General features: G+C 40.2%; 1 protein-coding gene across 2 annotated transcripts; it reads right to left on the bottom strand.

Moving 5' to 3' along the window:
* Nucleotides 1-582: 582 nt before the first annotated feature.
* On the bottom strand, nucleotides 583-25,837 carry METAP1 (methionyl aminopeptidase 1). 2 transcript variants are annotated; one of them, XM_061477678.1, is made up of 11 exons: nucleotides 25,632-25,837; nucleotides 15,279-15,330; nucleotides 12,903-13,015; nucleotides 11,541-11,601; nucleotides 10,961-11,052; nucleotides 10,204-10,287; nucleotides 8,584-8,722; nucleotides 5,640-5,771; nucleotides 2,926-3,069; nucleotides 1,760-1,825; nucleotides 583-1,592 (listed from the first exon to the last, which is right to left on the bottom strand). In XM_061477678.1, the coding sequence occupies exons 1-11, from the start codon at nucleotides 25,743-25,745 to the stop codon at nucleotides 1,432-1,434; spliced, it is 1,158 nt and encodes a 385-aa protein (XP_061333662.1). In that variant the 5' UTR covers nucleotides 25,746-25,837; the 3' UTR covers nucleotides 583-1,431. The 2 variants fall into 2 exon arrangements, with proteins under 2 accessions (XP_061333662.1, XP_061333669.1); XM_061477685.1 differs by having other exon boundaries at nucleotides 12,903-13,012.
* Between the last annotated feature and the right edge of the window lie 141 nt (nucleotides 25,838-25,978).

Raw genomic sequence — 25,978 nt, 5'->3', positions numbered from 1 at the left:
ACCATATAAAAGGTGTATTTTATGCCCATGATTGTGTGATTTAATGTCTGCATTGGTTTAACTATTTCTTGCATTACAGTGGTGTAAGACTAAGTCTGCAGTGGGGTCTGAAACATTTTTCATTACAATTCAGAAGAAAAAATAAATTCCCTCAGCTGAGACACCAAAGATGGTGGAAAGGACCTAAGTGGGTAAAGTGGGTATGGGAAAAGAAAGGGTAGAGAGAAGAGAGGCTTAATCAATCCATAGCCTTTAACATGACAGTTTCCAGCTCATCATTACCTATGAACAGAAAATAAAGGGATATATATATACTAACATTGCCCACTCTATACCCAATCTGAGAAAAAAAAAAAAAGATCATTTCCATAGCTGCCCCCTAAGCATTCCCAGAAGCATGAAACTCACTTAACTGAGGGAGGGAAAAACATGACCTGTTTAGGAATTACCAAATGAAAATGAATACAGCATCAAAGGTGTTTCATTTGCTCACAGACTTGTTTTGAGATACGCATGTACTCTTTTCATTGCAAGTCTTGCAAATCGTATCCCCCACAGCTCTGTGGAGGTACCTTTAAAAAATATGTCCCACAGTTCACACGCTTGGGGATCCCAAGAATCTTGGGATCTTTTTGGTACTTGTTTCATTCCTTTACCTAGGCAAGTCTGACACATCAGCTTCACTGAGCTTTTGGAGCGGGAGACTGCCTGGAAATACTGCTTTGCCAAGAAGCAGCTTATTCCAGGGAGCTGCAGATAAGACAGAATTTATTATTTTTCCCTGTAGAAAGCCCATACTATCAACTCTCCAGAAAGAGAAACAAGTCCTGCCATTAACTGTGTCACCTAAGTTGCAGTCACCACAGAGGCCATCACAAGGGAGATGGGAACAGAAGGGTAGCCTATTCTTGGCAACATGCATGTGTCTTTCCCTTCTGCCCCTTTCTCAAGTGATAAACAAAGTCCAGCCCATTAGAACAGTACCTCCAGAAGCAGGAGCAAGTCTTTGGAACTAGAAATGCTTAAAATCTCAGGTGGCACTCACATCCCAAGAGTGACAGGGCACACTGAAGTGGTGAAAAAACCTGGATCCCAAAATATCAAGTCCCAGTGGGAAAGGTTACCCACGCTTTTCTAGCTAATATCATGGCAGTAACAGAAGCAATTGTGGGTCTAATTGGAAGAAAGGTGCTAAACAGATAATTGAAATAAAAAGAAAAATACAGCATGAGTGTTGTAGGTAAAGCAGGAAATTCCTTAAATTCTTCTCTGCTTTCCTCAGGTTCTTCAAGATATTCCTCTTATCTTAATCACTGAGAACAAAGTAAATGCTGAAATCTCTATTCTGTACTCTTAAAAAAATGCATAGTACAGGGACACAAAAATAAAGAAAAAAAGGATCATTCAGCTCCACCTGCTCAGTCTAAACTCTCACTGGGACATGAAATGGGGACAAATACTATCCAGCCGCCGTGTCAGGATCTCACAGCCTGTATCGGTGACCAGGAGTGTGTGTTCAAACTGGGCGGAGCGCTTTCCATCCCTTGTCACTGCAGTCCAGCCATCAGGCCATGTCTCATCTTGCCAACCACCTGAAAACATAAAGCATGACTTTTCGACTGGTTTTAAGTAACAGGCACAGTTCCCCAAAGAGAAACGAAAAACCTATCAACTGTACTGAATAGAACCAGCATCCTATCCCGTCACTACTGAATGGTAAATAACAGTAACCAATTTACTGTACTGCTAAATTGCTCACCTTCACAGATCATTGGCTCAATTGTAAATACATGACCTGGCTTCATGACTCCAACGGCCTTATTTTCTGGAAAAAAAAATAAAAATACTCGCATTAGAAAAAGTGATCCCATCTTAGTAAATGAATGAATCCTTGTCCTAGAATAATACAGCAGGAATACTGTGAATTCAGAAAAGCTCCTCAGAGATGACCCGCTCACTTGTCCATTTTTAATTCTACATTAAGGTCTCACTGAGTATTTTCCTTCTCCCCCTCCTCCAATACCACAGTACTTACTCAAGGAGTTTAAAATGAATTGCTGTCTTTCTCTCCAATAACTGAAGTTCAACTCCAGTTCTATGAAAACACTGAACAACTGCAATACAGGAATTTCTGCAGACTTCCATATGAAAATCGTCATTAAAAAAAAATCAATACAAATAAGAAGCACTTAAGATATCCAGAGAAGGTTTGAAACCTCTTAATTTGTTTCCACTGAACCATTAACTCAAATTGTCCAAATATGATCGTGGTTAAGTAATCCTACGATGCCATTTATGAAAGATTCGCTGCCCCACTGTTACTCTGCCTAATGGGGTCATTGCAGTGTTAGAGTGAAAATACTGCATGTCTTTAGCAAACATAAAAAGGCAGAGAATTCCAAGGCATCCAGGACAGTAACACCAGAAATTTCCAATGTGATATACACCAAAAATATTTATGTGGAAGCACAGGAACTGATGCAGAGCACATCTCTAGAAGTGTAGTTTGACTGAAGAAAGTTTTCAGCCACTTTCAAAAAGCTTTTACTTACATCTGGAAATGGCATTATAGGCCTTCTAAGGATAGAAACATTTCCCCATTCATGTCAGACAAGGATGTTTAAGGGATTAGCTGAGAATTCAGGCAAAAACATTGAGTACTTACTCAATACAGATGAGAGCCAACACTATCCATTAGTGTAGGCACAACTGTCTAAATATATGATAAATTCACCATATTTAGGTTCATAAAGCATGCAATGGTATGGAGTTCAGAAAAACTTATTTCATGAATTCAGAAATGCTACCTTAATGGCTGCAAGGTAACATGCTACTTCGTTTGAATAAAAGAAAAAAGTAAATTGGGGGCATTCAATGCAAACCACTTCTTGTCTACAGGACAACTCAAAGGGAATGAATACTCACTGGCATAATGTGGCACGTTAGGAGCCGTATGGAAAAGTTTATGGATTCCATGCCCACAGTAGCTCCGAACCACTGAAAATCCATTTGCTTGAGCATGTTTCTGAATAATGTTTCCTAGTTCTCTGTACCGAACACCAGGTTTCACTGCAAAATTAAAGAGAGAGATGCAAATTTATAGAGCTTGCTTTCAACTTAACTAACCAAACACCATGCAGGCTAGTATCTCTGTAGTGCTCACAGCTTGTGTGGCCATCTGTTCTAGAATGCAACTTCCTATCATCACTTAATCCACCAAGTACAAAAGTGAGTGCAGTAACGTGGGAGAGGGAGGAAAGTGTCTCATGTAAAAGAGAAAATGAGAGAATAAGAAAATTCTTTCACAAGAACACTACTTTCTTCCTTTTGTGGATGTAAGTGCTCATATATTAAAAGGACACTGAAGTTTGAAACTAAAGACAATGAAAGGCTTTCAAAGTCCCTGCTCATTGCAGGGGGTTTGGGCTAGATGACCTTTGAAAGCCCCTTCCAACCCAAACTGTTCTATGATTCTATGCAAGTACTTGGTAACTTCTCATACTAACAGTTGCAGTGCTTTGTTCAATGAATGCATGAACTCTATTTCAGTACACACTTATCTCTCTACTACTATGTGAAAAGTGTACACAGATCAAGAGGAAAAATGATTATACGTGAAGGACCAAGAAGGGGAAAAACCAAAATGGGTATCTCTGCAAGATTTTTAGTGGCAACATTGCAGCAAATCAGAACATTCATACGCAGGGCTAACTTTTAGGAAGCCTTAAAGATTAAAAGAGTTTGAAACAAATGAGAACTGTGTGAAAGAAATCACTTTGAGCACTTGGACAAGGGAGTAATAATGCCATAAAAGCAACAATGCCTCCTCCATCAGCCAATGAAGATGCATACCAAAAGCAACCTTGAGGCACTAAAAAATAAAGAATGTAAATGCTATTTCAAGATCATTCACAACTCCCTGAATACATGCTGCTCCTTCAGGAGCCAGATGTAGTGTGGTTATGTGGAGCATCTTAAGCAGAGTTCACATACAAAGCTAAAACTCTGTAAGAACAAAGCCACTTAGTAAAATTCTCTGCCAACTTAAACAACTACAACTTAAATCTGTAAGTTGAATTTACAGAAAATAAAGAAATTTAGATTACTAGAATGTGCATGCTTTTCCCAGAATAATTTAAAAAATAAAAAGACATGGTGAGAAAGGAAACGTCAGTCTGTTGTTTTTATGCTACTAGTTGTGAAGCACCATCTTCTTCAGGCCTGACAATATCAAGCAACTCATCTCAAAGCAGCAAGGAGCCCTCTGCTTCTCTCTCATAAAACTCTCCTAAGTGAGAGTTCTGCTGGTACAGTGCCAAGAAATTAAGAGGATTTAAACAGGGGAGAGGCAACCCTTTTTAACAGCCAGGACGTTTGCTACCAGAATTCCTACTAACAGGGAATGTCTAACCCCATTAGAACCTGTTACAGCATCTAGAAAGCTGGTGAAGTTACACTAAGAGTTTAAATCTTATTATAATTAACATGAAGGTTGATTTCTGTCCTAGTTTATACATCAGGATATGAAAGATGACAGATGTAACATTTGCTATAAAAATAAAGTATAGGAGTAAAGATAAACATTCTGATTTAGCTCTGAGAAACAAAGTGGCTGTTTTAGAACAGTAATCCCACATAAACAGGTAATTTATGTTCTTCACAGCTGAACTCTGCAGTACTTTCTTGATCACACAATGGATACGCAAGGCATCATTCACATGGATTTGTCTTCTCAGCTTGGCTAGCCATCTCCAAATTATTAACCAAAGTAAGCTACTATAGTTTGGTTTTTTTTCATTTACTTTTGATTAAGTGCAAGTTTAAAGACTTCAGATCTAGCACCTTAAACTTCAGTCTTCAAAGGCCTTGAAGTGAGTGAATTTTACTGGGGATTTTAAAAACCTGCAGGGTATAAAAAAAAACCAAACAGATAATACAAATATTTGCAGGCACTTGGGAGATTTCTGGTTTCTTTTCTCCATTTGTCTAAGAGAACGTAGTATATTCCTTTGTGAATGGAGCTGACCATGACATTCTTTCTATCTCATGGTATGTCTCAGTGAAGCTATCCTGACATATCTAAGCAACATAATTGAAGTTCTGTGGGTACTGAAGGATATAGATCTGTCTTTTCTTGCATAAAGATGAAAATGAAAAGCTCGTAATTAGCTTTATGAAATAATCATTAGGTTTGGAAGGGACAGAGATATGCTTAAATGTTCAGAGTTTTTTTGCCTAATAGGCTCATTGTGCAACATTGTTCACATTACCAAAGTAGGAAACCATACTTTGATTTTCCAAACACACTTTGTTCTTCACGTTCTCTAAACAACTTGTTTTGAGGATGTTTTATTCATCTAACAGTCTAAAACGGCTGTTTCCATTTAAGTATCATCATATGTGGATCAGCTGAACATCAGTTACATTTTCCTTGTCAACCCACATTACAAGTAAAAGTTGCAACACTACCCACAGAACTGTGCCATTTGAAGAATCACGGTATTATACATCATTTGCTGGTGACACACACTAACACTTCTGTGTCCTACAACAGAAGTCACTCCCCATAGTAGCAAACAGGAGCATTCATGGTTGAGAATTGAAACCAAAATGCTTCAGGCCCCAGTCAAAGGGTTTACCTGCATCAATGGCCTGCATTAGGCACTCGTAAGTTGTTTGGACAAGCCTCCTTGCACCCTCATCAACTTCTCCAACATAAAATGTCTCGTTCAGATCTCCATGGTAGCCATTACGATAGACAGTAATATCCACTGCAAGGAATACCAGAAATACTGTAATATTAGCACTGTATTTCTCACTTCGTCTCTTCATTTGTGAAAAAGCTTCCATGCATGTTTAGAGTAGTTACACCTTTGCAAAAACTGTAATGCTAAAACCCACTGCTTCCAGCCAAGAAGGTAACATTTCTTCAACACTGAATACACAGCAACTTTTCCAGTAATATTCTTGACTACAAAAAATATACTAAATTACTTAGAACTTTTTCTTTTCTTCTTTCAAATGAAATAATTTAAGCATGTGGTATCAGGCAAACAGCAAGAATGAGAAGGGTATGCTTAAATAACCAAGGTTTAGAAGAACATATAGTAAGAGTTTAGAATTATGTTGCAGCAAAACTCATTTGCTTTATGTATAATGTTGATTGTAAACTCAAAGTGATATAAGTCAGTCTTGAAAAATAGCAGCATAAGTAATTTCAATGAGGAAAAAAAAACTTTTTTAGTTTAACTCATTGCAAAAAAAGATAGGCTTTTTTGGTTAAGAACATCCATACAAGATGCTCGCTGCAAATAGTCCTTTTACAAAACATGGGAACAGGCTTACCAGTTTAGAAACTGCTGACAACTATTTTAGTATCCTGTCTTTTATAGCAGACAAGTGAAAAATTAGTCATCATATACAGCAAACACAAGCAAAATATTCTAGATTTGCATATCGAGTTGACTTCCTGTGGTAGAATGGGTATTTCTGTGTTTATCAGGCTTTTGGCAGTAGCCTGATAGGTCTAACAGCTGTACCAAAACCACTAGCCCTCACTGGTACATAGCCATGAAGGAAACTGTACTGGGCAATAACACTTTAGGAATATGTTGCATGAGCCCCTTAGAGAGACCAGTACAGCCTTGACAGGAAAATGTGAGGGAAAACCATTGGTGTCAGCAATAAATCTGTACTGCTGGCAAACGTTTAAGAATGAAATTAACACTGCACAAAACCAATCCTGCCTGCTGTGGATACGTGCACATACAGGGTTACACTATACTCACTGCAGAATTGTGCAGGACTACTGGAATACTACCTAGTAACTAACAACAGGACCCTGGTAACTTATCCAAGCAAGTTTCTTGTGAACTGTCTATCAGAGCTCCTTCACACAGTGTCCAGAATACTTGCTGCAAAGAGGCCGTCTCAACAGGACATGTGATTACAAGACTTCCTCTTGACATTACCAGATTAGGCCAGAACATCTCACTCACTTGTAGGTATATGAGCTTTGTTTAAGAATCTGCTCCCAGGGAACAAGATGATTAAATGATATGATGCCTGCTCAGAGCAGGGTGTTGGACTAGACATCACCTGCCAGCACCTTCTGGATGACATTTTCCTGTGATGCAAAAACCTGGTTTAGACTCTGACATGGCCACGTTTTGCTTCCAACAGGCAAAAAAAAGTTTTAAGTAAAGAGAAATATGGGCACTTCCCTCTATTGTTCACTGGGCACATTCCCTCTAAAGTACTTTTTCTATCTCCACTGAACCCCATTTTATTCCTTATTGTAAACTGGCTTTTGAGCCACTTTCTTACAAAAAGAAACCTACAAGACTTGGAAGCCTTTTGAGCCCATGGGGAGGGGATGTTCTACCCATAAGATGTGGACCATTTTGCAACAAGACCTACTCAGCTACAAAAGAGTAAGCTAGTTGCTCTTCATCAAAAGAAAGCAGAAGGCTCAAAGCTTGGGCAAATGCAGTCAAGGCAGGGATGTGAACAATGGTATGTTGAACAACAGATGTGAACAATGATGTGATACAATGGTATCCCTCTTATAAAAGGCATTATATACAGCCGTGGCATGCAAATAGTGGAGAGGTAAGTCACCATATAGATGAAGCCAACCTAGTAAACTCAGCTAGGCTTCTCAGGCAGCCAGCAATGCCAGAAAAATTGGCAACAGAGCTGTGCAAAGGCACCATCTTTGAAATTAAAAAAAAGATAAAGAAGCCTTGCCCAAATGGTTACATGAACACTACAGCTCAGAGCTATCAACCTGACATAGAAATGGGCAGCAATCGTGAGACTCATTCTGTAGAGACTTAATAGCTCTTATTGCATGTCAATACACACCCAATATCTGACAATCTAAAAGAATTCCAACCTGCTCCTAGAGATAGGCCAAACCTTAGAATACACTGGGTATTTATTTACACATAAGAGAAAAGCAAACCAATGCAATAAAAAAAGCCGCAAATGTTTCTACAAAACCAATGTCATTAGTTTTTAATGACAAGCAAAGAAAAAATGTGGAAACAAAAAATGGTAATTTAAGTATTCCTTATCACCCAAGAAGGTGTAAGTACCTTGAGTACCATGAACAAAATGCAGCTGGTACAAAATGCTCAAGAAAAGTGTATGTTTTTAATATGAACCTATACAACACCTCACCATTAGGATCCTTACAGTCATGATAGTCATCATGTCTGTAGCAAAATCTAAGGATCTAGAGCCATCTAATCAAGAATTCATGCAGAACTGATCCCGTTCAATAATTCAATATAAATTTTATTCACTATTTATGCAGTCTGGAACAACTGGAGCCTAGCCCACAAGTGGAATACTCGGGTAGTATACTAATGCACAGATCAGGGTAGAAGTGTTATAAAGCTCTTAAAATGAACCAAGCTTTTTAAATTATTTTATTAAAATCATTGATTTAAATATATGAAGAACAGAGGTTAATTTGTAAATGAGAACAAAAGCCTCTGGTAGTGAAACCTCATCTTACTGCACGGTTTAACTGAATAAAAGGTAGAAATGGTGAAGGTTAATTTTCACAGCACTTACCATTAACTATATCTCCCTCCTGCAATGGCCTCCTGTCAGGAATTCCATGACAGATCACTTCGTTCACTGACGTACAACACGACTTTGGGAAATTATAATAATTCAGAGGGGAAGGATAGCAATTCCTTGCGATACAAGCCTAATTTAGAAAATACAATTTACACTTTACATTAGTCAGTTATGTACAAACAGATGCACAACGGCTTTACAGTAAGAATGACAAGTTAAAATGCAGTGACCCTTGGAAAAGAAGATTCTTCAAGCATTTTTTTAACATCACACTATTTTGTTATGCTTTGCATTTCTTACCAGGAAGACAGTAAAGAGTTTAATTTTGTTTCTACTCATTTTTATGTTCAACTACAAATGCTAAAATATTCAGGTCTAAAATAATGCACAAAATACTTATCCAGCTAAAAAACTGAATAATTTTCAATGACTTTTAAGCACGTGGTCTAAGTACCTTTGCAGAACACACAAGTTAGACAAAGAGACATTTAGCATCACTCTTTCACCCCTAGCTTTGAGACCTTAAGCTGCATTTTTTGCACTCCCTCTGATAACCTTTTGGGGATGTTTGCAAAACTGATGCATACATTTTATACGTACTTCTATATACATACATCTACACACTGAGACATACCGAGCAGTTCTGGAATACTTTGTCAACTTTTTTCATTTAAAAAAAAAGAATAACATTTTAAGACTGTAAATTACCAGTTGAAGAGATTGGTCATTGTCAGCCATCTGCCACGCAAAGGTTTCCAAAAATTGCTGAGGGGTAACACCATTTAAACTACTAGTTGCCCACATTACACATTATGTGTAAGTAAATAGTTTAGTGTTTAATGCAGTTCAGCCAAAAACTGTGGCCCAATCAAACCAGAGTAAGTTCTTTATAATCTTGGCTCAGCAGCTGCAAATGCTTATCTGCATTTCTGTTCTAAAAAGATCAGCAAGCAGAAAGCTCTCTAACAAACTTATCTATAATCACTGCCTTCCCCACAGTGCACACAAGTATCCCCAATTATCAGCTGACACCCTGCACAGAGAAGACAGCCAAGAGAAATAAAAATTACTCAATTCAAGTATCTATGAATAGTTCAGAGAGGAAAATAGTTGAATATATTTCATTTCAAATATTTCACTGGATTGGGCTTTAGTTTGCGTGATTGCATCAAACATCTTGTTTCAATTCTCTCTGAGGCTCCTCACTTCTGATTCCTAGTCATAAATAATTAACCTTTCTCCTCTTTACGTCTTACCCAGCACCACAGAGGACAAAACATTCATGGCCTACATATGATGTTCTTTATACAATGGTATCTTTGGAGCAAAAACATTTAGAAAAAAGAAAATTACATAATGTTAACCAAGAAAACAGGTGAGGAAGCAGAGAGAACCTGAAGCTGAAAATCACAGAAGGAGCTGATACAGAGAGGCATCCAGGAGCTCCTAACTCATTTTGAACCTACACATTTCTAATGTCCATACTCCAAATTGGGAAACAGTTTAAAAAAGGTAATTCATGCAACTACAAAGAAAACCATGCAATACCAACACAAAAAGAGAGAAAAGAAAGCACTTATAAATGCTGGAAGAACAATAAAATGATCTTACTAAATGGACAGCATGATCAATTTCTTCAGTAGTTACTCCTGCTTTCACCATCATGGCAGCAACATCCAATACTTCTCTAGCAAGCTGCAAACAAAACAAAAGGACCAATTTAAAATAAGACCAAGACTACTTCCTAGACAATTAACTTATTAGTTTTCTACACCACCACCAAGAATGCTAGGAAAGCTGGGCACGCTTGGGCTCTACAAAGACTTTCAGGGTTTATGGGTTATATTACTAAGCCACATCTGTGAGATTTGAAAATTCTCTGATTAAAATTTAGACCACAATTACCTAGGATACCATAATCTTAACTCAGACTACCTGAATACATTTCAATGTTTGACTTTATGCACAAGAAAGTGATTACAATTGAACAGCTTTTCTTCAATAATTGTTAATGATAAGACTCTGTTTTGCCTTTTAGTTTTTAGTTAGTAGTAACTCTTGAAGAAGTTCTGTTCTCATTTATGCACGATACAATATATTCTTAGCAGAAACAACATTTCAGCCACACATCTCACTTAGTAACAAAATAAATAAATGTTATATTTTCTCTTGCAAAACAGTTTATTGTGAATTGGGAGTCACAAGGAGAAAAAAAAACCAAGAAATACCTATTTTCTCAAATTATTTTTCAGTGCTGAAAAGTGCTTTAAACATTTGTAGGGTCACATGTGCTGTCACAAACTGGTAAAATCACTATGGATTTCTGACAAATAAAGGCACTTCACCATGAAAACCAAAGCCCCCTTACCCTACACACTACTCGCATCCCTTCTATATCCTCAGATGTGAGTATTTTTATTTGAGAGGTTCCTTTTAAAGCCTGTTCTGATTCAGACATTCCTGAAAAGAAAAAAGGCAGAGGAGAAAAAGAAATAAATAAACCACATTATATGGAAGAGTGACTGCTACACATGTCCAATCAAGGAACTTACTTGGCTTACCAATGGCATAAAAGTACATACATTCTCACTACAGACTAAAGTAATGAACCCTAAAGAACACTAAGTCAAAGCATTATCATCATTATCCATATTAATTTGAATTCATAAGCCTTCCACAACATCGTAATGACCGCATGTGCTAGGATACCTGTTCACTTACTGCATAAAACCATCGTCTCTAGTTAGTCATAACACAACCTTGAAAATCAGACTTACAAGGAAATTATTCTATTCATAGAAACGTTTTTTCTTTCTTAGCTACTTTGAGAAGAACAGATAAAAGGTTCCCTTCTCCTGTGTCTTCTTCATGCTTTAAAGGCTTTTCAATTAAAAGAAAAATAGAAAGCAAACAATGATACTCCATAATTGTGATTTGCTTTAAGTTACCTAGTGGGTGATCAGCATAATCCGGTCTCTGAATATAACTTGGCACAGGTCTCGTTGGCGTCTAGATAAATCATGATCAAAGCTGGTTAGGTTGCATGAATACTTATTATAGTCACAAAAACAGAGACTCATCCAGCAAAATTAAATAGAGTGAAATATGGCTAATTACACTAAAAAAAGTGAAGTATAAAAACACTCCAAAACGCATCAAATTTTTTTTTTCTTAAAGATTCTCCTGTTACTCTCTACTGCTCTCATATTATACATCTTCTAACAGCCAACATCACAGCTTTGGAAAGATTAAACTTTTGTGTGTCAAGTAAATGAAATTGGTTTTATACCGTATTATCCTGTTACACTGTGGTGTTTATTCTGCTATTTTCCAGATGGCAAACGCACTGGTTCCAAAGGCATCCTTCCTCTCTATGGTTATTAATGTCTATTAGCAAAATTGCTACTCCTACTCATCACCCTAGTCATTAGCACTTCTTATTATAGTTTCACTTGCCTCAATAATCCTACAGCAGTCAGAAGACAAAAAAGCGGTAACACTACTAAATTACTTAGCTGGTGACAGAGACAAAACACCCTTTCTTCAATTACACTAACAAACATACATGGGCTCAGGCTCTGTTAATCTGTTCTCTAGAGCCTGTGACAGATGGGGAAGACTATAGAGAAGATGCCACAGGGGCAGCATTTCTACCACAGGACAATTAGAAAAGACAAATGTAAATGAAATGCCATTATTTGGGTAAAAACTTTGGCTCATTCCATGTATAAATTTATACCAATTTAAAAATACAGCTATACTGAGATTGTGTTCTAAATCTAATTTTCACAGCTCAGAATGTTACTATCTCAGTTACTCTTCACTATTCCAGTGCTGGAGGTCACCAAAACCTCTGTTCCTTCAGCAAAGCTGTTCACCAGCTCATTCACCAGATTATTTCAAACCATTTACATAAAATAAACCTTTTTTAATTCAAAATTAATTCATTTGAGTTTTTCCAAAACAGACTGCTCCATTATTGGTGCGAACAGTAAAGAGCTAGGAGACATCATCTCAACTAGCAGCAGAACACATGTCAAAACATACAGCCAAAAGGCATGAGCTTAAGCCTGTTACTGATGGATGTCACCTCACATGCACTAATTTTAAATATACCAAGATACAGATAAGTTAAATTAAAATGAACCACAAAAAAATATGGACAGAGTCATACATGTCCTTGCCATCAGGTTGAGATTGCTTAAGAAGCTTTCCTTTCTCATCTAAAATGTGAAGTAGTAAGTCAGGACTGGTCCATTAGTTGCTACAGAACGTAGCAGCAATTGAGTACAGTGGCACCTGTTGCTTACCAGTGGATAATGTGGCCTGAGTTTACCAGTGTATCGATAACCAGACCAGGGATTTGTGTTAACATCACCTTCCAGGGTCCACGAGGAAACTTCACGCTTCGCCTTTTCATCTTCTGAAAAGACAAAAAAAAAAGGCAGCAGCAAAATCAGTCCTACTGAGAATAAGAACTGCAGGGTCCAGAAAGTGACTCAGAAGTACATCAGTCCAGATCTGACTCTTGCTGGTGTTTTAGATATTGATATATAAAAGTGTAAGTAGCAGTCCTCATTTTGTATTGCCCTTAAGTTTTTCACATTCAAAATTCACATCCTGCCAGCTCTATTCAATAGCAAACTGGGGAATGTCAGGACAGCAGTGCTGAATGCACAAATAAAATGTAGTAATTATTTAAGCTGCTCTTAATATATAGTTCTAAAACCTAGTTCTGTGCATGTTTTAATTCTTGGGGAGAAAGCATATTTCTACAGAAAGAATCATCCCTTCAATTAAAATTCTTGCACTGTAAATTAATCTTCCTTTTCTGTAATTCTTCTTAGCATTCAGTGACAGAAATGACCTGGATGAGAAGGCTTAACAGTATCCAACTATTAGTTTCAACACATGGCACCCACAGCTCCTCCAGATCTGATGGAGAGAGTGCGAGTGCTGTCACTTCTGCATTTCAGGACAGGCAGTGTGTGCACATTCCAAGATGGTCCCAACCTGCTGGAAGTTCCCAGTTTTTTCAACATTGTGAAATTCATGTCTAATGTGCTCCAGTGACTGAATTCATCCACAAATAACACAGTCTAATGGTGTAGATTTAAGGTGTTTGCATAAAGGATTGAAGCAAGTGGCTTATGAGCATTACCGAAAGGAAAAATATTTACTCGGAAAGAGGAGGCAAGGGTTAAGAAAGAGCACAGCAGCATTAATTGTTAACTCATCTCTGTTTATATCTCATAAGAATTAAGAGATGGCAAAGGTCTGCCATAGCAAGCCCTAACTTGAGTTCCTTAGAGCCTCTGTGGCTGACAGCTGAGCCGTCTGCTCATGTGGCATCTGCTCACGTGGCATTCAGTTTAGATAAACCACTGAGAAAGGATACTCTAAAAACCAAAGTTTTAATGAAGCAATATTTTGGATTCCCTTGAGACGCTTCAGTTTGTTGCGCTGATGTCTTGCCAGCTCAACTTGGGCTCAACAGTTACCCAGGAAGCTAACAAGATCACGGATTTAGTGGAGCTGTAGAAAAAATTGCTGTCAGATAAACACCAGCAGAAGACTGCACCCCAGGACTACCAGTACTAACAACAAACACTGTTTCATATCCATGCAGGTACAAAGTAACAGGATTCAGACTGCAAATGTGAACTATGTGACCCCTTATGCTAGGAAGGCAGACAGAAGGAAAACATTTGTAATTGTCTGTGCTACTCCAACCTAATAACCATGCAACATCTATCATGGAAAATGGAGTTTTATTGGATTTTAGGAAAGGAGGATATAAATTACTGGAGGATTTGAATTCCTGCCATGCCACTTACTTTTTATTCCCACCTCCCTTTCAAGCAGGAATTGATGAAGATGGGCAGGGGAGTAGCAGGGAGGAGGCAAGACTTTCTCTGTTCGATTGTTTGGTTTTAAACTCATGGATTATTTTTACTACTCAGATAAGGGAGAATCCACCAGTCTACTAGTATTTCTGTGCCACAGCTACTAGCTGTAACTAAGGCATACAGATATTCTTATTGCCTTCAACTAAACTCAGCAAAATCCTAGCTATGATACATCCTCCCATGAATGGCTGCTTCAGTACTCAAAAACATCTTCCTTTTTTTTCCCAAAGGGGTCCACCACCCCAAACGTACCAACCAGCTACACTCTGACTGGCTTGCTTGCATCCCACCAAGTGTCTTATCACAAAGCCTTCACACAGACCTTTCCCACTTTACTGCCTTTTACTACATTAGGTATCAAAATGCTACGACGGCACAAGCCTGGCAATGCCTTGTAATAACAGTTTATTATTCTCCTTGCCCTTTATTTCAGCATCCCTCTTTCTTTGTTGATACACCTAGCAATGTAGCTTGAAGAATGCTTTACACAAAAAGAAAAGGGAACGGAAACAGATCTGTACCACTAGGTCCAAAAATTTACATAGATCCTGAAGAGTATCAGGAACCGGACAAAATTTCAGATATGTGGAATCCAGTGCCATATATCTTGGAAACACCCATACCATTCTTAGACACACAATCACAGAACAGTTGAGGTTGGAAGGGACCTCTGTAGGTCCTCTATACCCCCTGCTTAAGCAGGGTCATCTACAGCTGGCGGCACAGGAAAAAACAAATTCAAAACATTATTAAAATGGATTTTTAAAATATACTCACTTGCTTTCTTGTGTAATAACTTGTGAGTAGCCCAGCTTCCCTTAAAGCATTCCTAGAATTGCAAACAAAATATATACATTATGTATGTTTAAGTAGCATTACCCTAGACAGACATAACATCCCCATAAAAGAGAAGCATCTCTATTTTAAAAGAAAACTAGAAGACCGATTTCATTAACCCTTGCAGCAACATGCAGTAAATGCTACTGTAACTGCTAGTCTCAACAATATAAAATACTACATTCAACAGCTTATGAGCCAGAACAGACAGAAAACAGAGCCAAACAGATGCACCCATCACAGTAAAACACACTGATCTAATCCTGTCTACTAAATATTGTGCCTTTATCGCTTTAATGAGTAACTAAACACCACAGTTGTTCCATGTTGGCTGAAACGCAAGAGTCTATCCCCATACCAGATCTGACAGCACTGCAGTGAGCAGGATGGTCCTCCCTTGGCTCCTGCAAGAAGCCATCTCCTCTCGCTAACTGCATCCTTCCGTCTTCTTCCCCAGCACAGGAAAGCAACAGAGGCCAATCACCACAACCACAAAGGGACAAATAAAATAGACTGGGGGGGAGGAGGGGTGGTAGTTGAGGGCTACTGAATGGAAATAGGAAATTAAACCACAATAAAGTTTAAATGGAAATCAAGACAAGAATGACTGTGAAGGAGGAGTTTGACTTTTTTCTCTTCTGTCCAAGCACAAGTAGAGCAGCTCATGTGACAATCAGCAGATGCCTGGCAGCTGGAGGAGACTGAAAAAAGGCCAAGATGAAGACATGAAAAAAGGAGAAATTTAAGAAGAGAAGTTGCAGAAGGCAGCATTAAAGGTAATCCTTTAAGGTGATAATTAGGAAATTACTTGGGTTTGTAGCAGAAAGTCTAATTCAATGGCTGTGTGCACTCAAAACAACCATTAGAAAACAGCTAATTCCAATCATTTACAATAACAGCTGAATTTCTGAAGAAAGAAGCAGTAAGCAAACTGTTTTGCTTTATAAGGAAAGACAATACCAATGCTGAATCACCACTGTAAAACTACCATCCAGAGCCAACAACTAATTCAAACTAATGTATACAACACTCAACCAGCACAAGACAGCAGATCTGTAAACTAAGCCTGATGTGTAACCCCTGCCTCTGGTTGCTACTGAGCAGTCTTGACTGTCTACTCCTGCAGACCCATCTTCTCCCCCATCTTCTTGTTAGTCTTGCAACCAGTGGTTATCAAACTGTACCCACAAAAACACAGTAAGTGATGCATAAGAATGCCTATATTCAGAGAGAGCCTCTGGTGTGCTCTTCCGCTCATTACCCAAACCAGCTGTTTGTCATCCTTCTCCTACACCACAGAATTAAATCACCCAAACCAGCTGTTTGTCACCCTTCTCCTACAACACAGAATTAAAGCCGCCATGTTCTCTGGACTGGTACTCAACATGCCATGGTGCTACATAGAATCATAGAGCGGTTAGGGTTGGAAAGGACCTTAAGATCATCTAGTTCCAACTCCCCTGCCATGGGCAGGGACACCTCACACTAAACCATCTCACCCAAGGCTTCGTCCTGCTTGGTCTTGAACACTGCCAGAGATAGAGCATTCACAACCTCCCTGGGCAACCTATTCCAGTGCCTCACCACCCTGACAGGAAAGAATTTCCTCCTTATATCCAATCTAAACTTCCCCTGTTTAAGTTTTAACCCATTACCCCTTGTCCTGTCAATACAGTCCCTAATGAAGAGTCTCTCCCCAGCATCCCTATAGGCCCCCTTCAGATACTGGAAGGCTGCTATGAGGTCTCCACACAGCCTTCTCTTCTCCAGGCTGAACAGCCCCAACTTTCTCAGCCTACTGTCTGAGCAACAAGAGGCCTTGAAACCAACACTTTGGATTACCAGAGAGAACATCTTTTTGAACAAGCAGCAGGAGGTTTTACTGTCCTACTTGTATAACTTGCTTCATACACAGACCTTTGTGCTGCATTATGATCTGTTTTTGTTGGAGAGCTGGGAGAAAAGGAGCAGGAGCTGAGGCCTATTTTAAGAAAAATAAAAATGCTAAAAATCCTATTTCAAGGACATTGGAAGCATCAGTATGGTTTTAATACCCTTTTAAACACCAGGCCTCTGTTCTGAAGAAGAAGGATTATACAACCAAGGCCTTAAAGCAGCTACCAAAGTCTACAAATCTAGAGTCCACTTTCTGGGATACAAAAGAGCATTTTGGGAATTAATACATACATCAGCTGCGGCAATTACTGGTTTTAGTTCATTCTCTCCCCTTCCCCATGCAATTTTGAGGTGTATTCTCCAAGGCCATTCCTTTCTCCGACACCAACAGTCTTTCCTCTTTGCAGGCCCATAACCTGAAAACAGCAGGCAAACGCCACACCACTGGCAGTATCATAACCCAGCAGGCTCCTCTTTGACTCTTTATTTCCTGCAGCTGTAAACAACTGAAGAGAATCCAACATAAGGCTGCCATATGTCTGAGTCTTCCCAAACATGTTTCCCAGATTTTACTTGCCCTCTGTTTCCAGAGGAACAGCAGCTCCATCAGAATTGCTACAAGCATTGCTCCAAACAAGCTGCTGTACACCAAGACATCCCAGACACGTGTACTATACGCACATCTATCAATTGCAACAAGTATGCACAGCAAGTCTGAAGCATTCTTCTAAGCACATGCAGTGTACAGCCAATGAGTATCTCTGTCTTGATCTGACACTTTTGGAAGGCATTCAAAGGATATGCTGCACATCCACCTACAACCCATATATTTTGTGTAGGATCAGTCATATGCTTCCTGTAAGCATTGGACTTACTGGGTACACACAAACTATTTATATTTAACAACTTACTGCACAAGCACTTCACTGCACACGTCTTCAGGGCTCTGTCTTGGCAATTCCAGATAAAAATATGGCAGCTGTCATCTCACAGGCTGGAGAATCATAGCTCTGGCAACAAAGCACTACTAATGTACCACTGCATATTGCATAAACCCTCACCTTCTATACAGCAGACTTCCTGACAAGCCATAGAGGAAAGCCACTCTTTCTCTCCATCTGAGCCACTTTCTGGAGAATTTTCTGGAGAAAATTCTGCTTTTCACTGAGCCTTCTCCCCACAGCTTTCTGCTGAGACATTTACTTTAATCTTTCCATTATCATTCCTGGCTCTAGTGGTTGTTCCATGTTCCCATGCCATATAGAGATCAGGATAGGAAATTTTCAATTATTAAATAAACAAAATTCAGGAAAAAATATCCAGGCTGATTTTAATATCAAAATGAAAATACTAATTATCTTTTCTGATACTGTTTAAAAAAGGAATACATGATCTCACATGGCTGTATTTGAAAACATTAATTAGCTTCAGGGGGAAACTATACATGAATAATATGAATTTGGCTTCAAGTTTCTTGGAAGACTCCTGGATTTCACTTGAAACGCTACATTATCCATTAGTATGTCTGATATTAACATCCCTACCCTTCTCACCTACAGCATTTTTGGTTTTATGGCAGCCATCTTTTATATAGCAATCGAGACAGAAGACTTAAGAACACTGAGGAGAGCTTAACAAGAACAGAGGTCAAATGTATGACCATAAAAAAAAAAGGCAGGGGGAGGAGGGGTAATCTTCCATTTGTTTAGAGCAATCTTGGGTACAACTATTCTGTCATCAAGAAAAACACAACTGTGATTTTTAGACAGAGGCCATAACATATTTAAACCTTTAACAGCATTTCTGGCTTCCAGCCACACTTAAGCCAGCCCCACTGCTTCTGTGTTTAAAGACAAGCTTAACCCAGTGTCCACCAGAACCTGGGCCATTACCAAAAGGTAACCAAAGCCACAACAAGCATTATGATCTAGAAAGATTCCTCTTGGATCACCTGGTGGAATCCATGTTACTTCTATAAATGATTTTTCCCTTAAGGACTTGCCCCAACACATATTTACTGGTTGAAGTACTGACAGAATCATTCAGCACAGCAGAATTTGGTTTACAGTACACTGCATTTTCACTACCAACATACCAAATACTTTAGGCCTTTCATTTCTTTCAACCAGTCATTGAAAGAACAAAACCAAACCCCTTAAAACAGTTACTAAGCTACTTAGCAAGGATTTTTTTTCCTATATTTACTGTCATCTCTACAGTCATAGGAAAGAGCCTCTTACTCTTTTGGTTCATGTATCTACACAACCTGATTAAGAGGTAGAAAATCCAGCCAACTGCAAATTCCAGGGGATAAAAGGGTGCTAAATCAACCAAGATTAGGATACAACTGCACTGCTAACCTCTGTATAGCACAGACATAACTAGCTTTAAATAAGCTATCCAAGTACAGGAAGCTGTGCAGGCACCACAACACAGAATCCAAGGCATACTCACTGTGTTTCTGAACTGCCTTTGCAAGATAGCAGCTCACTTCAGTTGGCTCTGCCAACTCATCATCAGTGATTTCCAGCCTTAAGGCTGACACTCTTCTTCATGCTGCCCTTCACCTTTGGGTTGTGCTGCATTATACAACCTGGCATTTGACACTGTAAATACACCTACCAGCAGGTATGCAAAAACCACCCCAAGTTACTGAGAACTCCAACTCATGTCCAATGTCCACAAAATTACCCCTCTCCATTCACTGTGATCATCATTTAGAGCCATTGTGCTGAATTTCCAAAAGTACCCATTCTACATGATAAAAAATAAAAGGGAAAAAAAAAAAAAGACATCTGGAATCAAGACTGTGGGACAGACTGGCTGTCCCTTTGCATGTCATTATACCCTGAATTCTAACAGGTAAATGTCTAGGAAACAGTGCCAAGGAGTACACTGTATTTAAAATATTCTGAGCAATTATTTTAATAGAACTTTAAAATGTCTGTCTAACATAAAATTGTCTCAGGTTTAATCTGAGATGATGTAGTTTTGCTTAATGAGAACTCAATTTTAACCAAGCCACCTTGAAGGTATGCAAAACAGAAGACAAAAAAAAAAAGCTGAAGTTCACCATTTAGTCTAAGAAAAATATCGGGTTATCAGTGAAATATATATTTAATACAATACAGGTTAACTGTACATTTTATACATAAATACATGTACATTGAGGAATGCAATTGTTAATACATGTGACCTCTTCTTCATGCTGAACCCTATTCTTCCAGGTGCGGTACAAGCCCCCAGAGACAGCCTCTAGCCTGAAAACTCAGTACAGAATTCCCAAACCAGCCAAAGTAGCACACATGACCAGTCAGTTTTTCAGAAGAGCTGAATATACATTTTCCGATTCAAATCAAGGGAAGCACCTACATGCAGCACCTTGGTATGAGCAAGGTTGGCTTTCTCCTTCATCTAAAGCCTGATCTCACCCTGAGACTTCTGTGTCCCACGTAACAGAGCCCTTCCTTTGAGGAATAGACTGCATTTTGCAACTCTTTAGATTTACACAGATACACAAGCAATTTTTGAGACAGGTGGAGGAACAACTGACCAGAGACATTCAAACTGGACCGTCCTTTCAGTATTCTCAACACAGCTCAGAAAGCTGTCTGAAGTTTTACTTTCAGAAAATTACGAGGGCTCAGCATTTGTGCACCAGCAATAACCAGGCATTTATAGCAGACACAGGTATTTATGGTGATTTATAGGCAATTAAAAATGTCAGCTTCCTGGTGAAGGAAATCTGTTGAAAGACCTTCTAGCAGACGGTATCTGCAGAGTGCCAAATGAAACTCTTATGTGTTGCAGTTGGATCCAAGCAGCAGGTTTTAAGCCTATTTTAGGCACAGCAAAGAACACTGAACCAAGATGAAATATGGCACTTATGTCCTACAGTCTGACACAGGAGAGGATAAAAAATAGTTTCACACAGGTCCACTGCTCCCTGTTCCCCACCTGCAACATAATGAATGCAAAAGCAACAGCAAAGTGGGGGACAGGACAACACATGCTTCTCCTCAGGTTTTTCACAAATCACTGTGACCTTGAGTATCCAAAGCTGTCAAGGGCCCAGGGCTGAGTATCAGAGAAAATGTGCCTCTCAGAAAGGAGTAAATCGGTATACAGACCCTCTGAGAAAACAAAGCAGTATTTCTTTCCTGTTACTAGAATTTAACAAGCCCCACCTCAAATGGGAAGAGCCCCACTGGTGGCTAACTGTACAATTTGGAGAAATGGTTTCCCTTCAAACACCTAAAACACATGTCCAACAATCACTCATGTGCAGCAGCTTCACTGTATCACAGGCCCCACTTTCGTCCCCATAACCAGATCACTTCATACACCCAGGCCTCTCTGGGACTGACAACACACAGGTACACAAAGCAGGAAGGGATTGATTTTATAAGAGAATGTTTCCAGCACATGGTCAGAAATAGGTATTTCTGAATTGGGCTGGAGAAATGCCCCCAACCTAGCATACAATCCACAGAAAACCTCCGACTACTCTGTTTCATCTGAGACACTTACACAGATATAAATAGCATGAGAGAGGAAGTTTCCACAAAAGCAACACAAAATTATTAATAAGAGATCAATTTACAAACAGAAGGCTCATATAAAAGTAGTAACTGGAAATCTCAAGAACAGTTAATACTTTCCCTCTGTTTATCGTTCAGCAGCTTACAGAAAGCTTAGAAGAAACTTAAATCTTTTGTGTATTTAAACACAGTTTATGTATGCTGTATACAACTGACACAAAAGTGACACATGCATCTATAAAGGCAGATTTCACAATAGCAAATTCATCTTAGAGGAACAATACACTTGAGATGCGATGCTGGGCTTCTGTGTTATTTCCACATTCAGAAGATAGACTGAATTACTGTACCTCAGTGTAAGATGCTAAAGACAAGGAACACTGTAGCAAGTCTCTACAAAAGAGAAAGCAAGACAGTGAAAGAAGGTAGCTGGCAGCGACGGTACCTGATTTATTAGTCTAAGTGAAGATATTATTAAAGGTTAACAGCAGACAGAATCCCTCCACAGAATATTCCCTCTTGTTACATACACCTTGGAGTGAAAGGAAGAAAAATAATGCTGAGGTTCAACACAAAACCTCAGCTCTTCCACTGCTAAAAGCCATCCATTACCAGTTCAAAACCTCCCTGCTCAGCCAGAATCTGGCTGCCTTGGCCCCCTTTTCACCCATAACCCACAAGCACAACCATCATTCAACAGCTGTATGCAGTTTTCCAAGGTGCACAACACCCAGAGATAGAACAGTGTTGGCTCAAAGGAATTTCAGAGGATGTTAGATTACTTCAGAGTGTTTTGGGGGCATGCTGTTGAAGCATACTTTTTGTTGCAGAAATGCAGGGGGAAATAAACGACCAGAATAATGCCCTTTCTCAAGGAAAGGAGAAACACAAATGATAAACCCACTGGGGAAATCACTGTCATGATACACTCTATCTGAAAAGTTCACTTGAATTCTCTATGTGCAGTGATGAAAAATGACATTTAATCGAGGCCAGGTTGGATGGAGCTTTGAGCAACCTGGTCTAGTGAAAGGTGTTCCTGCCCATGGGAGGGGGGTTGGAACCTTTAAGGTCCCTTCCAACCCAAATCACTCTGTGATTCTATGAATCTCCTCACTACACCAAGTTTCTCATTCCTATACATCCTGCATTATTTTTTCTTAGCAAACTATATGTTACTACTTATAATTCAAACACATTGCTTCATACTGATTACCTTTCTACAGTAGTTCACACTTTTCCGCTTATTCTTAGCACTGGAGAAAACAAACTCCTACAAATTCAGTTTTAGCTCTGATTGGAGTTTTGGCTGTGTGAACAAGTCATCGTAGGCTTCTGTGTGTCCTCAGACATACACCAGGTAGCTTGTTGCTCCTATCCTGCTCTCAGCCCAGAGTCAGTGCCTGCACACCCAGCTACCACCGCTGCACTCAGTAAGGATGGGTTGACTTTACAGAGTGCTGGACCACAACAGACAAGCCTGCTCTTTGGCAGCACGCTCCTGGAGCACTGGTGTTGTATGACCCCACTGTACAAAGCTTTGGGGAGCTAAACCAGCAAAATAAAAACATCAATGCAACTGCTTTTTCTCCATTAAAAGAAAACTCTAAAGCCCACAGAAGTGGCTCACTGAGGAATCAAGGCCAGCTTAACAGAAGTGGTAGAAACATGCACCCTTGAAGTAAGGAAAAGAACCATGGCAGCTACAGCACAGGCTGTGCTATAATGTGGAGTAACAGCCGAGGCCCACTCACTGGCTTATCTAACAGTTACATCTGCAATACTACAATGGAAAGAAAACCAACAAAGAGAGAACTCTGGAAAAGTTTCACAAATGCTAACCAGTCCAGTACTGTCAGCTGAAACTTGCTGGAAGTTCAGAGGAAAATTCCTGGCTTTCAAAACTCCTTAACCTGTTGTGTGCTCATTTGGACAAGCAGCCAGGTTGTCAGCAGCCCCTCACCTATCCTGACCGTGTGGAGCGCTGCAGTGAGTCTCCTCCATCACACATATGAGATGATGGGGAGAGCTGGAATCTTGGGGCAGCTCTGCAGGAGGTACTCAGGGAGGCTGAAGGTCCTCACTGCAGGCTGAACACGAGGACTGTTCTCTCAGTGCATGACATTTTTTGCACGTCTTGAAAACAGGCTGCTATTAATTTCTTTCTCTTCTGTAAGATGGTGTCCCAAAACTTCTGAAGCACCTTTCATATCTGGGGAATCATTGTGCTTACCTACTTTACTGATGAGGACAGTGAGGGACAGCAAGGAAAAACAGTACACCCAAGGTCACTCAGGAGTAAGATGACTGGGATTCACAGTTCAGTATTTGATTTTCTAGACAGGACAGCCTTACAAGCATGTGGTTGGTTATCCAGCAGCCTCTTTTAACAAGCTAATACATATTTTGGGTAATTCCCCTTTTACCTTACAACAGTAGCAGATATTTCAAAATAATTAAACCAAATATATAGATAACAAGAATCTCTGCATCCTGTATAAGATTAGCTGAGTTAGAGACGGGACAGAATGAAGATGTTAGTAGAACTCCTCACATAGGATTGTTTGGTCTGTTAACAAATGGCTTTGTCATCATCAACTAGTATCTGTATGTGCTGAAGATGCATTTATGATGAGGTTTACATCAGACATGTCAAAACAGGTAGTAAAACACAATGTGAATCCCACAAACCAGCCATAAGCACCACACAGGAACTAGACATACAGAACCGTAAGAACACTTTTGAGTTGCAGGTGATCTAGTTAGCACTGACTACCAGCATCTGGCATCAGAGACTTCAGGGGAAAGTACCAGAAACCGTGCTGTGGGTGTGTTACGTGCACGTGGGAAGTCTTCTCCCAGCCCCATTCAAACTATAACTATCAGCTTACACCCTGACTCAGAAAAACCCCATCCAACTAGTAAGTCAATTTTATCCTTAGCTTATGTGACTGAATGATTTTAAGTTTATCTACAGTCAAGATTTTACCCTGAACTGTAATTCTGACAGAGAAGTTCTCTGTTAATCTCCAAATTAAAACACGCATACCTCACCAATGTTGACAGACGTTACACATCCAAGTTCAAAGCACAAGGCCATGCATTTTACTGTGCATTTTAATGTTGTTAAAAAAACAAACTAAAAACCCACTCAACAGCCGTCAGACAGTACTTTCTATTTAAGTTAAGGACCAAACTACATTACCACTGTGGTAATAAGTGAGAGTAGCTGAGGCCTACAGAGTATGTTTAACAGGAGTTGATGGCTGTGTGACAACTGGCCTAACCTGAGTTTCCCTGTTCAGTACCCTTAAAGCAACATATCTAAAGGCATTAAAAAAAAGGAAGAGCAGCGAGTAATTTTCCCAGAAGCTCGTATTTAAAGGAAAAGGAGATTCCGTTTTCAAAGCAACAAGTTTATCAAAGCCAAGCAACTCCAGAGCTGATGCAGACACAGAAACGCACACGCTGGAATTTGATGAGCCCATCTCATTTTGTCCCACTAAGCCCTTATTTTTAATGGGCACACACACCCCCACCACCCAAACCTTCAGGCCGAGGACAAGCCGCGCACCCCTCACTACCGCCCCGTCCGCTCGGCAGCAGCCAAGTCCCGCATTGCCCCAGCCCCGAGGGGTAACCGCCCCACCCGTGGCCGCCGGCCCGGCACTCCCCGGGCTCCAACTCGTCCCCCACCGTGCGGAGGAACTTTCTGTAGGCACAAACGGCGGACCCAAGGCTGGCAGGGCGGTAATGCCGGGCACGCCGGGCCGCAGATCGAAACCCGGCCCGCAGCGTGAGGAGGACAGGCAGGCACCCCCACGGGTGAGCTGGGAGGGGAGCCTAGTGGCCTCACCTGAGAGCAGAAGTAGGAGCCCTGGATGCCCAGCTTGAGGCAGGTAGGGCACTGCAGCTTGGCCTCGCTGCTGCAGCCAGCCGTCTCGCAAACACGGGTCTCCACCGCCGCCATGCTGCCGGGCTGCCACAGGCGCGGCGCGGCGAGCGGCGGGGGAGGAGCCGCCGCCCGGAGGTGCCGCCGGCTGGGGCGGGCGGGCGGCAAGAGGAGAGGAGAAAAGAGAAGAGAAGGGGAGGAGCGGCCTATAGGCCGCTCAGCGCCGCTCCTCCCCTCCTCTGCCCTCCTCTCCCCGCCCGCCTGCCCTCCGCGCAGCCGCCGGGCGCACAGGTAGCCTTCAGTGAGGGCAA

The sequence above is a fragment of the Pezoporus flaviventris genome, unplaced genomic scaffold (genome assembly GCF_033815535.1).
Source record: "Pezoporus flaviventris isolate CSIRO_AGI_PZ_B2104156 unplaced genomic scaffold, CSIRO_AGI_Pfla_v1 ptg000002l, whole genome shotgun sequence".
NCBI classification, from domain to species: domain Eukaryota; kingdom Metazoa; phylum Chordata; class Aves; order Psittaciformes; family Psittacidae; genus Pezoporus; species Pezoporus flaviventris.
The sequence above is the reverse complement of the archived record's forward strand: the minus strand, read 5'-3'. Positions and strand labels throughout refer to the sequence as shown.